This window comes from Gobio gobio (genome assembly GCF_949357685.1).
Source record: "Gobio gobio genome assembly, chromosome: 22".
NCBI lineage: Eukaryota > Metazoa > Chordata > Actinopteri > Cypriniformes > Gobionidae > Gobio > Gobio gobio.
In genome coordinates this window covers 25809700-25822899 of record NC_137118.1, presented here as the reverse complement: position 1 = coordinate 25822899, position 13200 = coordinate 25809700, and the positions used below count along the sequence as shown (strand labels likewise).

The 13200-nt window shown below is 39.5% G+C and overlaps 1 protein-coding gene across 10 annotated transcripts in view; it reads right to left on the bottom strand.

The window, feature by feature from the left end:
- sec31a (SEC31 homolog A, COPII coat complex component) overlaps positions 1-13200 on the bottom strand; it is a 54199-nt gene that overhangs the window by 39085 nt on the left and 1914 nt on the right. For all 10 annotated transcript variants that reach the window (XM_079805326.1, XM_079805320.1, XM_079805318.1 and 7 more), the window contains exons 3-5: positions 11350-11473; positions 458-656; positions 247-342 (exon numbers count right to left, since the gene is read on the bottom strand). In XM_079805326.1, the coding sequence (XP_079661452.1) occupies positions 247-342; positions 458-656; positions 11350-11473 (419 nt within the window). The remainder of the gene's footprint in view (positions 1-246; positions 343-457; positions 657-11349; positions 11474-13200) is intronic.

Sequence of the window (13200 nt, the reverse complement as noted above, 5' to 3'; positions counted from 1 at the left end):
GCGTGAACAAAATTAAGATTTATTTTGAATTGTTTTAGCTGATTTTCATGCTAGCTTTGTCTTATTTTAAATCATTTTAAGTCATCTTGTGGCCCCTGGTTGAGAACCACTGCTCGAACTACAAGCTAAAGTGATAGTGAATGTTTCCCATGAAAACACTACAGATGATATTTTTAAATACACAATAAAATGTAATGCATTTGGCACAATGTTCATCATTCTCATGAGTACACATAAGATCTGTACCTGTGTTTTGGGTCCAGGCGTCATTGGGGAGCTTAAGTTGTTCAAATCCCAAATGTAGATTTCCGACTCGTTTCCCCCGGAGGCCACAAGGTTTGTCTAAAGAAAACAAAAAAGGTATGTACACTGATCAAATCACCACTTACTGTCATGGACAAATAATTATTCTTGTACAAACTGACCTAAGTATCAGAACTTAGTTGGGGGTGATTACCTGAAACGAGTTGACATCGAGGGCTCTTACTGGCCCAGTATGTTTCTGGCTCTGGGAAATGATCACTTCACTATCTCCAGTCATGACTTTGGAGGCGTCATAGAGGATGATGTTGCCATTCTCTCCTCCAGCGATGAGAATGCCTGATGGCAAACCCTCATCATCAATGTCTTGTGGACCCCAGACTAGTTTGTGGTATCTAGAGACAGAACAGAAGGGTTACTACTGGGGATTCAAAACTAACCATGTACTAGATGAGAGCAAAATTGGCTTTCACCAACTGGCCCATAACTTTATTCAAAATTACAACATTACATAGTTTATATAGAATTTTAGGAATGCCATTCCCTTGCTGACACAAACATACTGACGACTTGTTTTAGGCAGTTCAGAATCGGTTCTTTTAGGAGACAATAACTTTATATGTCATGCACTCTGATCTTTGAAACTTTGCAAACCTTTTACATTCACAAACCGCAATAAACACAATATGTGAAAGTTAATATCCAAAAAAGCATAATAGGAGCACTTAGGATGTTTTCTTAAGTCACTCCCCCACTGATAGGTGTCCTGATTTCTGCATTTCTGTTTTATAGGAATAGCTCACCCAAACATTTTTTAATTCCATCATCATTGCCGACGGCACCATTTGTAAACCAATATAACGTTCTTGTTTCCATGGAAAATGAAATAAAATGAATCACAGAAAGTCAGAGGTGCTCTTTACCATACAATGACACTAGAGTTGCATGATTAATCAGTAAAAGATTGTGATCTCGATTCAAACACCAACGCGATCTAATTCCATTGAATCATTCATTCAAACCAGTTTTTTTTTATATAATTCATTCAGATTCATTTAAAATTTTAAATAGACTGCAGCAATTCACATTTGTCAGAACCTCTAGTAAATTACATGTTATTTTGTTTAGTTTGTCTGTTAAGAATTGTGGGAGAATCCTGACATCTGTTTGGCCCGTTTCCACCGAACAGTACAGTACGATTCGGGACAGTAAACCCTTATCCGGCTTGTTTCCACCGCCAACAGTACGCTTATGATAGTTGGGGTGTAGCAATAGACGTCATTCTCGCACGAAGAAGAAAGCGACACAGTAAACAACAGAGGACTTACAGCAGATATTGTTCTTGCTTCTCAGCATGTGGCTGTTTGTCACAAGAAGACAAGCTTTGTTTGAGCAAATTTTTTATTCCAAGACCCCCTTATTTGAAGGCCCTCTAATCTCATATCTAAAAATAAATACTCAAAAATACGATGTGTGAGTTTAATATTGTACAACTTAATTTTTTAGTGTATTGAGCATTTTCTTAATTAAGATTATATTAATAAAACTAAATTTAAATTTTTTTTAGACTTGCTAAATTTGCGACGCCCTGGTTGAGCAGATAAAGTGCCTGACATAACAGAACGTTCCTATCATATCAAACAAAAAATGTTAATTATGCGGTTACCTTCATAATAACAGTCAAGTTAACATCAAACATTTATCAGTAGAATTTATCCAGTAAATATCCATGTGAAATTAATGTAACAATATACGTCAAAGCATGTTGTAACTGCAGAATTTCCATATTTCTATAACAAATAACATGACATTCAATTTCTTACTTGAGTAACCTAATTTGAGCTGCTTTCTTGTAATTTGTGTACCATTTCTGTATCAAGTATCTAGCAGATCTTGTTCTTGCTTCTCAGCATGTGGCTGTTTGTCACAAGAAGACAAGCTTTGTTTGAGCTGCAAGGAAAAACACACCCGAAAAAGAATGTGCAAAAGACGATCCTCCGTCAAACAATCAACATTCTCCAATGAGTCTAGCTCTACCCTTTAGGTACCAGACTACTGTGCTATGTACTAGGGCTGCAACAACGAATCGGTAAAATCGATAAAAATCGATTATTAAAAGAGTTGGCAACAAATTTCATTATCGATTCGTTGTGTCGCGCGACTATTATGCCCGTCAATAAGACGCGGAGATGTTTGAGTATAAAAAAAGCACTGTTGAGGGCAAAGCAGAGTGGAAGCGGGCGAGCCGTGCTGTACCCGTCGTACCACGCAGCGGAAAAGCAAACCGAGCCGAGCGTACCGGTCGAATAGCGCCATTAATAAATCAAAATAATAATAAATCATAAATTGTGTGTTAATTGAAGCAAAAGCGACTCAACATGGCATGGGAGCACCACGGTGGTGATTCAGCACCTAAAACGAAAACATCTTGAAGTCCTTGATGAGGAGGAAGGGAGTTCAACAGCAGGGTAACGTTAATGCTGCCTTCACGTTCTCTCGGAATTATCGCAAATACGAGTTTCCTAGGTAAACATTGCACACTCACATTTTGAAACTTGAATGCAATGCGCTCGTAATCACGACTTCAGAAGTCGGAATCATCAAATTTCCGATAGCACGTGAAGGCAGCATTAGTCACTACAAAATCCCACTTTTGTTCCGTTTCGAAGTGAGGAGCGTGACGTCCCTCCAGTAGCTCTTCTGGTGCTTGTTTACTCGTTATCCAGCTTGACAAGCATGACAAGTTAGCGTTAGCTTGTTAATAACAGTAGTAAAGCAGGTGTAGCGTCTGGAGTCGCTCTTGACATGAGATCAAAGTGGTGGGTCGTTCGAGAAACACCAGAGATGCAGATCTTTTGCACAGCTCTGCCTATGAATTAGTATTAGCATATAAATGAGTGTAGTGGTGCCAGTTGAGGCTGGCCAAATGGCCGCACTATCACCCTTACGACCAGCAGAGACAACGCAGGCCGTGCCGTTATCACCTTGTGAGGAACTTCAAATAGATTCCTATCACACACACAGACAGACACACACACACACACACACACACAGACACACACACACACACAAGTATTCCTCTTCATATTAGCCTTTAATTTAACCATTCCAGAAATATGTGATGACCCTTGTGTTATATGTATGTTGACCACAAAGTATATATTTGTATGTGTGTGTGATGTTAATCCTAAATGCTCAAAATGGCTCTGTAAAAGAGATACACTGTCTTTCATGCATTTAAACACAGGCATGTTTGATGTCTAAAGGTTTCTCTTTCTTTGTCCCAGTCAGTGGTGCAAAGTAGATGATTATGAGATGTACCTTTTAGTAGGTTTAGCCCTTTTTGAGCGAAACTTTACTAATTCTGGCTCCCGGCAAGAACATTCCATTGAGTAATAAAGTCAGAACAAAGAAACTCTCTCCCGCCTGAAATTCACACCAACGATTGGTTGCCGCCGGGAAAGTGGGCGTAGTTTAATGGATCTCAAAAGACAGTAACACAAGCATATCGGTGCTCAGTCATCTTGCAAGAACCCCGGACGAGACAAATTTCCTTTTCCTCCCATCTCATCAGCGCGGCTCGCGGGTTTTCGACCTGCGAGCCGGCGCGGTCCAGCCAAGCTGATGTTTCCTTTGAAGATCGACGCGCTCCGCGGCGCAGTCAGCGGACGCACTTAGCTGGACGAGATGAATTTCCCTTCCAAGACGACACCTTTAAAAATCCCGCGGACCAACGAAGCTCTGGAAGAACCAAACGGAGAGAACGCTTCATCGCGCAAACTCTCTGAGAAACGCCAACGCACGCATCTTGCTTTACACAACACCAAGAAACCATGCAAGTATCAATTCTACCGAAATTTAGATGCGTTTTAAAGATTGTACCCCTGTTTAAGGTGATATTTCTTGCTGGCTCCAATGGTTTTGTCTGGGAAGGTGTCGGATCGGACACGATCTTACCCTCCTTCCTTTCCTTTCCCTTCCCCTCATCCTCCTCTTTACTTTCCACTATTCTGTAAATACATGTATTCTTTATGTAGTCATATGTAATCGTAGTATTAATCTTTATTAAAACCATGATATTCACGTTTTGATTGTCATTGTTTGCTCACGGAACACGAGTCCCTTTAATGTCAGATCTAAGCTACGAGCTCTTATAAGCATCGTTGAATGCTTTAATTAATACCATAACTCGGAAAGTTTGTCCTTTGTGGCCAGAGGGACAAACTTCCCGAAAATTGGGTAGGAAGAATAGACCTGGTGAGTGGATAAGGAATCTCCGCTCGTCCTTTAAACGGAACGGAGAGGAATTTTGAATCAACTCCCTTGAGGTTATTCTGTGATTATTTAATATAGATATATCTGTAGTTAATTACAATAAATTATTGTTAACCATATATATATATATTATATTGCATAAATACCGAGGTGAGGTATTCCCATCTTGGAGATTGGTGATTAGATTATAACCCCGTTATGATTAATCATAAATCCCTAAATATTAATACCCACAATTCCCTATTGAGCTAATTTTTGATTTAAATATAATATGTAACCCTAAAACCCTACATATAAATGGTGGAGAATGCGGGCATGATTAAACAAAGGTTTTGAGCTTAAACCACTGTCAACCTGAAAGTGTGTATTTATTTGATAATTCTAGTCAGAATAGGACACAACATGCGATACCGCATTAAGGTCGCTAGTTGCTGGCTTATTTGAATGCAGATAAATGATGATTTGAATTGACATCTCTACTGTAATTGAAAAAGTCTTAACACATTTAAGCATATTTTCAAATGGTATCAGTGTAAGGTTAATATGATTTTAGCGAAGAAACCCTAATTTCAGTATTAAAGCGCAAGTCTGTTTTGACGAAGGAATCTCAGCTCAGCGGCATATAAACTGTACCAGAATTGATTACTCTGCTTTGGTTAAAGAATTCCAAATGCAGTATTGCTTAACCTGTTTCTGACGAAGGAATCTCAGTACAGGGTTATATAAATGTAAATATGGGCGATGCTCCCCTTTTTACAGTGTAGAAGCCTTACAAATTATAGTTAGATTGATGTCATTCATCTAAACTTTATCCGTGCATTTAAAAAGCATAGCTACCTGGTGATCAAAACTGTGTCTCACTCACTGAAACTCTAAAGTGCATTGGTTCCCATGACAACGACTTGTCACAGGAAGTGCTAACTCTAGATAGCACATGTGTTACCTTCCGACGCCATTTTGTAAACAAACAGCCGAAGTGGCTAAGCTAACCCAACCTAGCAGCCCTTCAGCTTAGGCTAAGCCAACTAATAACTTCAACAGTTAGTTGTTAGCATCATTTACATGAAGCCTTTAACTACAGCTTGTGTGTATGCAGTGTGAAGTGATCAACACCATTTTCCTTTAACCCCATTTCTGGTTTCTGAATTCTCACTTTCTCTTATCTTAACTTTAATTCTTCTCATCTAATTTCACCTGCACTTTTCAGGTGCATTCCTTACTGAACGCTGTTCAGCTAAATGTGCAGTTACTTTGTTAATTAAATCTAAACTTAATTACATGTAAACTGTTTAGCTAGAGAAGAATTTTTATAGTTATTGGGAACTTTCAATGGCACGTTGACTCAAACTTTATGGAGGGACAAACACATGGTATGGTCTTGAACATGCAGCAGCTGTGACCAACTATAGAATGATGTCCAAAGCAAATCTAATGGTTGATCATAAGTGCAATTGATTATTCCCAATACCAGATCAGTCAGCTGTTTTTAATCACTTTAAATCTTTTTATTAAATTTAATCATAATAGAAGTCAGCTATTAATTTTTCATTTAACCCTCTTGTTCTATTGTGGTTTCATTTCCCCATGAAACCGCAAAAGTAACTAGACAACTTTCCTTCTAGATTTGTTTATTTCCAACAGTTGCTTTAATTTTATGAGCCAGCTACACAAGTAATCTAGACGATTGCTATGGCATAATTTTGAGTACCACTAATAAACACAATCTAATCGGAAAGCTCTCCTCTTCCTCTTTCTTTCTCTTCTTCATTTGTTCAGAGATCAAGCCTGTTGTATGCTATCAGTAAGTTCTGAGAAATAATTTGACCACAAGAACCATCTTAAGTCATTTATTAAATCTAGGCTTACGCTCTTCTAGCAAAGCCACTCAGATCCACACAAATCTGAGCATCCTGCTATTTGCAGCTAAGATAGTAATAATCAGGTACACGTTTCACTTGCTAACCACACCTGGCAAAACCTAGCTGTACATTATACACCTAGCTGTCTCACTTTGCCCTTAGCTCCAAATTCTGTTTGATCTTGCATTAGTCTCTTGCCCTTACTCTCACCACAAGTGTGCCAGAATGTTGCAGATGCTCAGCCTAACTGCCCAGATGGCAGACCAAAAGGACTGGCTAGGTGTTTTGAAGAACATCCTTTTACCCACGGCCGCTGACGACCTTCAGCACAAGAGCCAAATGCAACTGGATAACAAGGGAAGACAACTAATGAAAGTTGACTCAAACCAGAGGTATGACCACAAATATCTGACTGAGGTTATCTTCCTGGCCCACAACCTCACAGGTGTGAAAGAGGAGGTAAACAACCTCAAACTCCAGATCACAGAGTCCCAAAAGGAGCTGACACATGCTAAAAGCCGCATAGACCAGCTAGAGATGGAGGCTCAGGACAGACACAAGGACCCTGGCAGAAGAGAGACACAGGTGGAAATCCACAGTCTTCAAACAGCACTGACAACTGCTAAACAACAAGAGCAGTTGGAAAAGACAGCCAGAGAGGACCTGGAAAAGGAACTCTTTGACACAAAGTCACTGTTAAACGCAGCAAATTCTGAAATCTTGGAAAAAGATGCCAGAATCATGGCCTGTGAAGGTCAACTGAAGGTGTCCAGAGCTGAAATTGAGGCACTGACCCAGCAGCTGGACAACACCAAAGATGAACTTGACATGGTCCAACGAGAACTGAGACGCTCTTACCTGCTGCAAAAAGAACCACAGCGGGAGAGACATCTCACTCCCCCACTTGCAGTCAGCAGAGAAACCTCCCCCAGCCAAGCACAGAGTTACCAAGGGGGGAGACAAACCCCTCTGCTTAACATGTCATCGGACAATTTCCTTAAAGCTTCTGCAGCCGCAGAAGGAAAAGGACTGATTCAAACGAATCCTGAAATGACACATGTAGTGACACTCAAAGACCTCAACCGAACGGCCAGACAGATCCCTGCATTTACACCAGAGCTTGCAGGAGACAACGACGTTTACGCTTACCTGCGAGACATTGACTTTCACCTGCAGTCTTTGAAGAGTGTGCACCATCAAGATAGACTCTATCTGATCTGGATAACATCCAGCCCAGAGGTGCGAAGCTTTCTGGCCCGGCAGCCAGAAAACATCAAGTCTGACTACCAGCAGCTGAAACAAGCCATTATAAAGGAGTTCTCGGAGTTTGAAAACGAACTGATCGCTGCCCTAGACACCAAACAGGGTCGGCATGAAACTCCCTATGCTTACTATCACAGACTCAGACGAGCTTACTTCGGAGCTCGCAACGAATCTGGGATGGAGGAGGACACCAGCTTCAAGAGCCTTTTCCTCCGAAACCTCCATCCTATCGTAAGTCATCATTTAGGCATCATGGCCTGCGCCAACACAATGCCTATCCAACAACTGCGTGACCTGACACAAAAGGCCTTTAACAAACACAAGGCCTCCTCAAAAAGGGTTTGTAAGATCCCAGTGATTCTGAACGGCAAAATCCAGAATCCAAAGCTGGCACCAGAAGGCACCCAGCATTTCCACAATGCAAGAGCCTTTAACAAAAAGCTAGCCAGCAGAGGGCAAAACCATCACCATGGCCATAGATCTAGACTCAAGACCAACCGCTGGGAGGAGCCATGGAAAAGAACATTCTCACCCAGCAAACACCACAGGACGTCCCACAGCAGTCTTCAACAACAACATCCTCCTCCACACCTTTCACACAGGTGCCAAACAGAGGCTGCACAAAGACAGCTGGACACGCCTGCTTCTGAGTTACAAGAGATACTAGCACTAGTAAAAGAGCTCCGTGATCAGAACTCCCCTGAGGAGTACTGGGAAGAACAAACCTCTTACTCTTGCCCAACACAACTTGGGCAAGCTTAAGTCAGCACTGCAGCCAGAGCAGAGTAACACTGCAGACTTCAGACTCCTGGTCCCTTGGTGCAGAACAAAGGGCTAATGACCACCTGCTGCCCTTGTGCTACCAACACTAGGTCAGTCTGAAACTCTCTTCACACTACACAATACCCATAACCACTCCCTGCAGTCACAAACAACCACCTGCCTCAAAGGACAGGTGACACACTTTCAAGGCACCTGCTGCCTCGGCACCTGCTGCAGAGACCTGGACGTGGCTACTGTCTACATCACCCGATGGAACGACCACCACTCCAGGAAACAAAAACAACCAGAGGCCACCATGGCCTTCCAGCCTTGTATGACAGAGGTGTGTCTGATCTTTCTGCACTTCCAATGTCGTTCGTGGTTGTCCTTGAGAGGGACAACAACGATCGAAAGGGGGGAATATGTAGCGTCTGGACCAATCAGACACACACATATTATTCATTTATTTAATGAATAATCCAGCAAACTCACTCTCCCAAATAAGGACTGTCAAACGTTCCCCAAATGAAGCTAACACCCTGGCAGGACGCAGTGTCTTGTTACAGGACACACACTGAGACTGGGTTTTACGACGGAAAAGAATGTCCTGAGAGCTGTGACTCTCACATAAACTCTTGCAGAGTTAGAGGAATAAAAAGCATGTTAATCCTATATATATAGTCTATATATATCCACTTGATAAATGTGTAAACATGTATCCAATTTTCCCATCTCATGATTTTCCCTTTTATGTGGCGTTTGTATTCTTGTAAACTCAATTGGGTTAATGTTTCAGACTTTGCATATTATGGGTAACCAACATTATATGTGAGGCATGTTTGGTCTCTAAAAAAGCCAATCTTCGTCTCTGATTTGTTAATTTACATTACATGTTGCTAACTTTGGGATGCATTAGTATTATAAGAATCTTAAAGATTCTTTTCTTAAACAACCAATGAAAGTACATATTCAAATGCCCTGCTAGAACACAAAGGGTCGTAAAATTTCCCTCCAAAGGGAAATCTTTTCATTGGATCTCGCACCTCCAGGGGGTGTGCCATCTTCACGTTTTAAAGTAACTGATCAGCTTTTAGCTGGGGCTTTTTCTTTTTCTGAAATGCTGACGTGAAGATGATGCTAAACTAGAAGCCTCTAAGGACCCACCAAAGCTTGTGCCAGGCTGCGGCCTTGTCTTTCCATTCACCAAAGATACACTGACTACCACTGGTTCTCTCTCATCAAGACCACATCAGCAAGGATCAACTGGAGCCTCAACAAATTGCATCAGGACAGTTTAATTCAAATGGGCGAGACATGCAAGTATCAAACTTAGTCTCATTATTTGATACATTAAGTATCCTTACCCCTTTTAAAGAAGGGCATTTTAGAACTAAACTGATGGTTTGCTCAAGGCTGTTGATCTGCTGAATTTCAGACAATGCTGTAACTTCTTGCTTCCCTGTATTCTGCTTCAGCTCTTTTTCCCTTGGTAAACTGTATGCATGTATGTGTGTGTATGTTAGAGTAGTTTAAGTGTTTAGACTAGTTAATAAAATCTTTTTCATGTTACACATAAAGTTGTCCGTGTCTCAAGCTCATAACTGGAGTCACTAATCATTTAGATCTTGGTTACTGCTCTTAGTAGTATTGGAAATTAAGAAAGACATTTCCCATGCCCCGGAAATGTACATTTCTTAGAGTTAATAAACAATTGATCCTGAGTGTTCATGGGACAAATAGGTTAATTGATTGTAATATTAATTTACGACAGTTATTATATTAACTAATCAAAATATTCATAATCAATTATAACCAGTTATTATTGATTATTAATATTTCATATAGAGCTAATTTGCTACACAGGGGTGGTATAGTTTGCAAGACTAAAGACACGTTTTTATTCACTTGCCTTTTTTGGCCCATTCATTTTTCAATCTGTTGCTTTGTTAATTTCGTTGACAAATAATTTGTCAGTATTTTAAATCAAAAACATTTTTCACAGACAAAAACGAGACGAAAATCCATTAACCTGCTTCCATTTGTGCTCTTAATATTAATCAAACAACAAAAGACAGAAAATCACCTCTCTAGTTTTAATAAGGATTCATTATATTTATTATACATTAATTATTTAATCCATATTTAATCTATAAGGAATGTTGTATGCAAGTTGTTATAAAGAATGCATATCATTCATTGAATATAAGACATTGTGTTCTTCTTTAGGAGGAGTAGTTTTATTTAATTGTTACATAATATTTTTTAATATGTCACAGCAGTTAAATCTGTGTCTGGATTTAATATCATTCATATTAATGGGTTAATACAGTAGATGTTTTCTCCAGGAGTATATAATGGGTTTGGACATTTTAGAGAAATTCTTAATGCATTACAATTTAACTAAACCCATTAATTTAGTTTGTGAGTGTGTGCGTCTGAGTGTAGTGTAGAGAACAAGTTCTAACATCCTGTTAAGTTTTCTGATTAGTATTTTTCTTTATAGAATTATATATATATATTGTAGCAACCTGTGCACTTTCGGAAGATTTTTTGCACTGTGAATTTTCACTGTCAGTTCTGTTTTTGAATAAAGGATTGGAAATTAATGTTTTTTTATCCGATTAATCGATTATTAAAATAATCGTTAGTTGCAGCCCTCCTATGTACCCCAATGGGAGGGTCCCAAAAAAGAGGTACGGTACAGGATTTTGGTACTATCCACAACTTCTGACAATCAAAACGGAAATAACTGTGTACCATACTGCACTGTACCGTACCGTACCGCTCGGAGCCATATTTTCCTATTTTAACAGGATTTCAGTAAAAGCACTGTCTCTCAGGCTGTAATGCCAAACATAATACTGTTGCTGAAAAATAAAGGACTGTTTTCAATAAATCATTAGCACACAATGCGAGCAAAACTCAGTACCTGTGTGGTGAGGAGTAAGAGCCACATGACTTCATGGCTAAAGTGGGATCAGCCAGATCCAGTTCAAAGATCTCCAGTGATGCAGTGGTGCTGAAGGTGGCATCGAGCTGCTGGGCCGAGGTACCTGAACAATTATTAATCAATGAGACAAATTAGACAAAATAAGACATTTTGAATAATGACTTTTCCATGTCTATCCAGTTCCTTGTTACTCTATACTATATCTTTAAGAATCAAATTCAGAATCAATTCACTAATGATGAATCATTTAGACTGATTTGTGATCCGGTTTGCCAGACTCACTGAAAAGAACTGATCAGAGGGAAAAAAAACATCACTCAGATGTCACTTGTGAGCAAGTATTCACAAAAAACACAATTTTAAAATTAAAAAGTATTTTTTTCTATAAAAAACTAAGATGACATTATACAAAATTACAGATGATTAGTTATCATAACTGACTGTTAATTAACAAAGGATCTATTAAGCATTTTGTGAAACTGTAAATAAATATTGTGTAGGGCTGGGAGGTATGATGAAATATATCGTTACCACGGTATAAATGTCTATTGTTAGAGATTTTGCTATATCGCGGTATGTAAATATTTAGCACAATTGACACTTCAGAGTGATGAAATGCATGATTGAGAATATAAAAAGCGGAATGTACTTGATGTTAAAAAGAGTTATAAGTGCAATATAACCTGGAAAGAAACTCCGTTCTCAAGCTGACTTGTAGACTGTCGCACACAGAAAGCTGCCTCTCAGAAGGCCATCACAAATTTGGGACGTGCTCGAAGTTAAAGAGTGGGTAACACTTTAGTATGGGGAACATATTCACCATCAACCTTGACTTTTGCCTCAAACTTCTAATTTACTGCTTATTAATAGTTAGTAAAGTAGTTTTTAATAGCATTTAAGTTTAGGTATTGGGTAGGATTATGTGCTGTAGAATAAGGTCACTAATAAACACAAAATATACTAGAAATATGCAAGCTAATAATCAACTAATTAATATTGAGAACTGGACCCTAAAATAGTGTTACCAAAAAGTGTTAGTAAGAACTATAAACAGTGAAAAAGAGCTCAATGCGGTGCACGCACTGACTGACAAACTGAAAGCAACATCTCTCAGCATGCGATCGTGAATTCAGTTCTCGAATACACTCACAATTGACCTATCGTAAGCCCCTCCCCTCGAACGCAGATGAGCCAATAGCAGTTGAGTATCAGTTGCGCTGGGACCGGAACTCAGACATCTATAGGTGTCAGCGCCATAGAGAAACATTGGAAAATTCGGAGCTCTCATCGGTTTGATGGTGTTTATGCTACAAAAATGCTAAAATGTCGTGCCTGAGGTATTGCAACACTGGTTCCAGGGATCCTGAGAGGATTTTCCATTTGTCATGCTCTCATTAAGTTACGATTAACGTCCCTGCTAACATACAAACCGTAATAACTAACTGTTCTCTCGTCATGTAACACTAGGTCAAAAAACACGAAGGTCTACATTTCAGTGCCTCTCCATATTAAACTGATTATATGTAAATTAATTTAATTTTAGATATGTTTAAAGTCTACATTATCTGTCCTACTAAGGAGGACTCCTATTTTGATGGGAATTATAGTGAAAGGGAGAGCTCGCACTCGCAGTTTATGGGAGTTGTTTTGCAGATACAAAGTTTACCAGTTATTAACTGCACCCCTAAAAAGGCATAGGCTATGTGTATCTGTTTGTTTACTGTTAGTTGTATGAGTGTTTTTGTGTAATTTGCTGTGTATGTTAATGGTAATGCAACGGAGAGAGCAACGGAGAGAGCTAGTTTGTGAATGAGACGTTAATGCGCACTT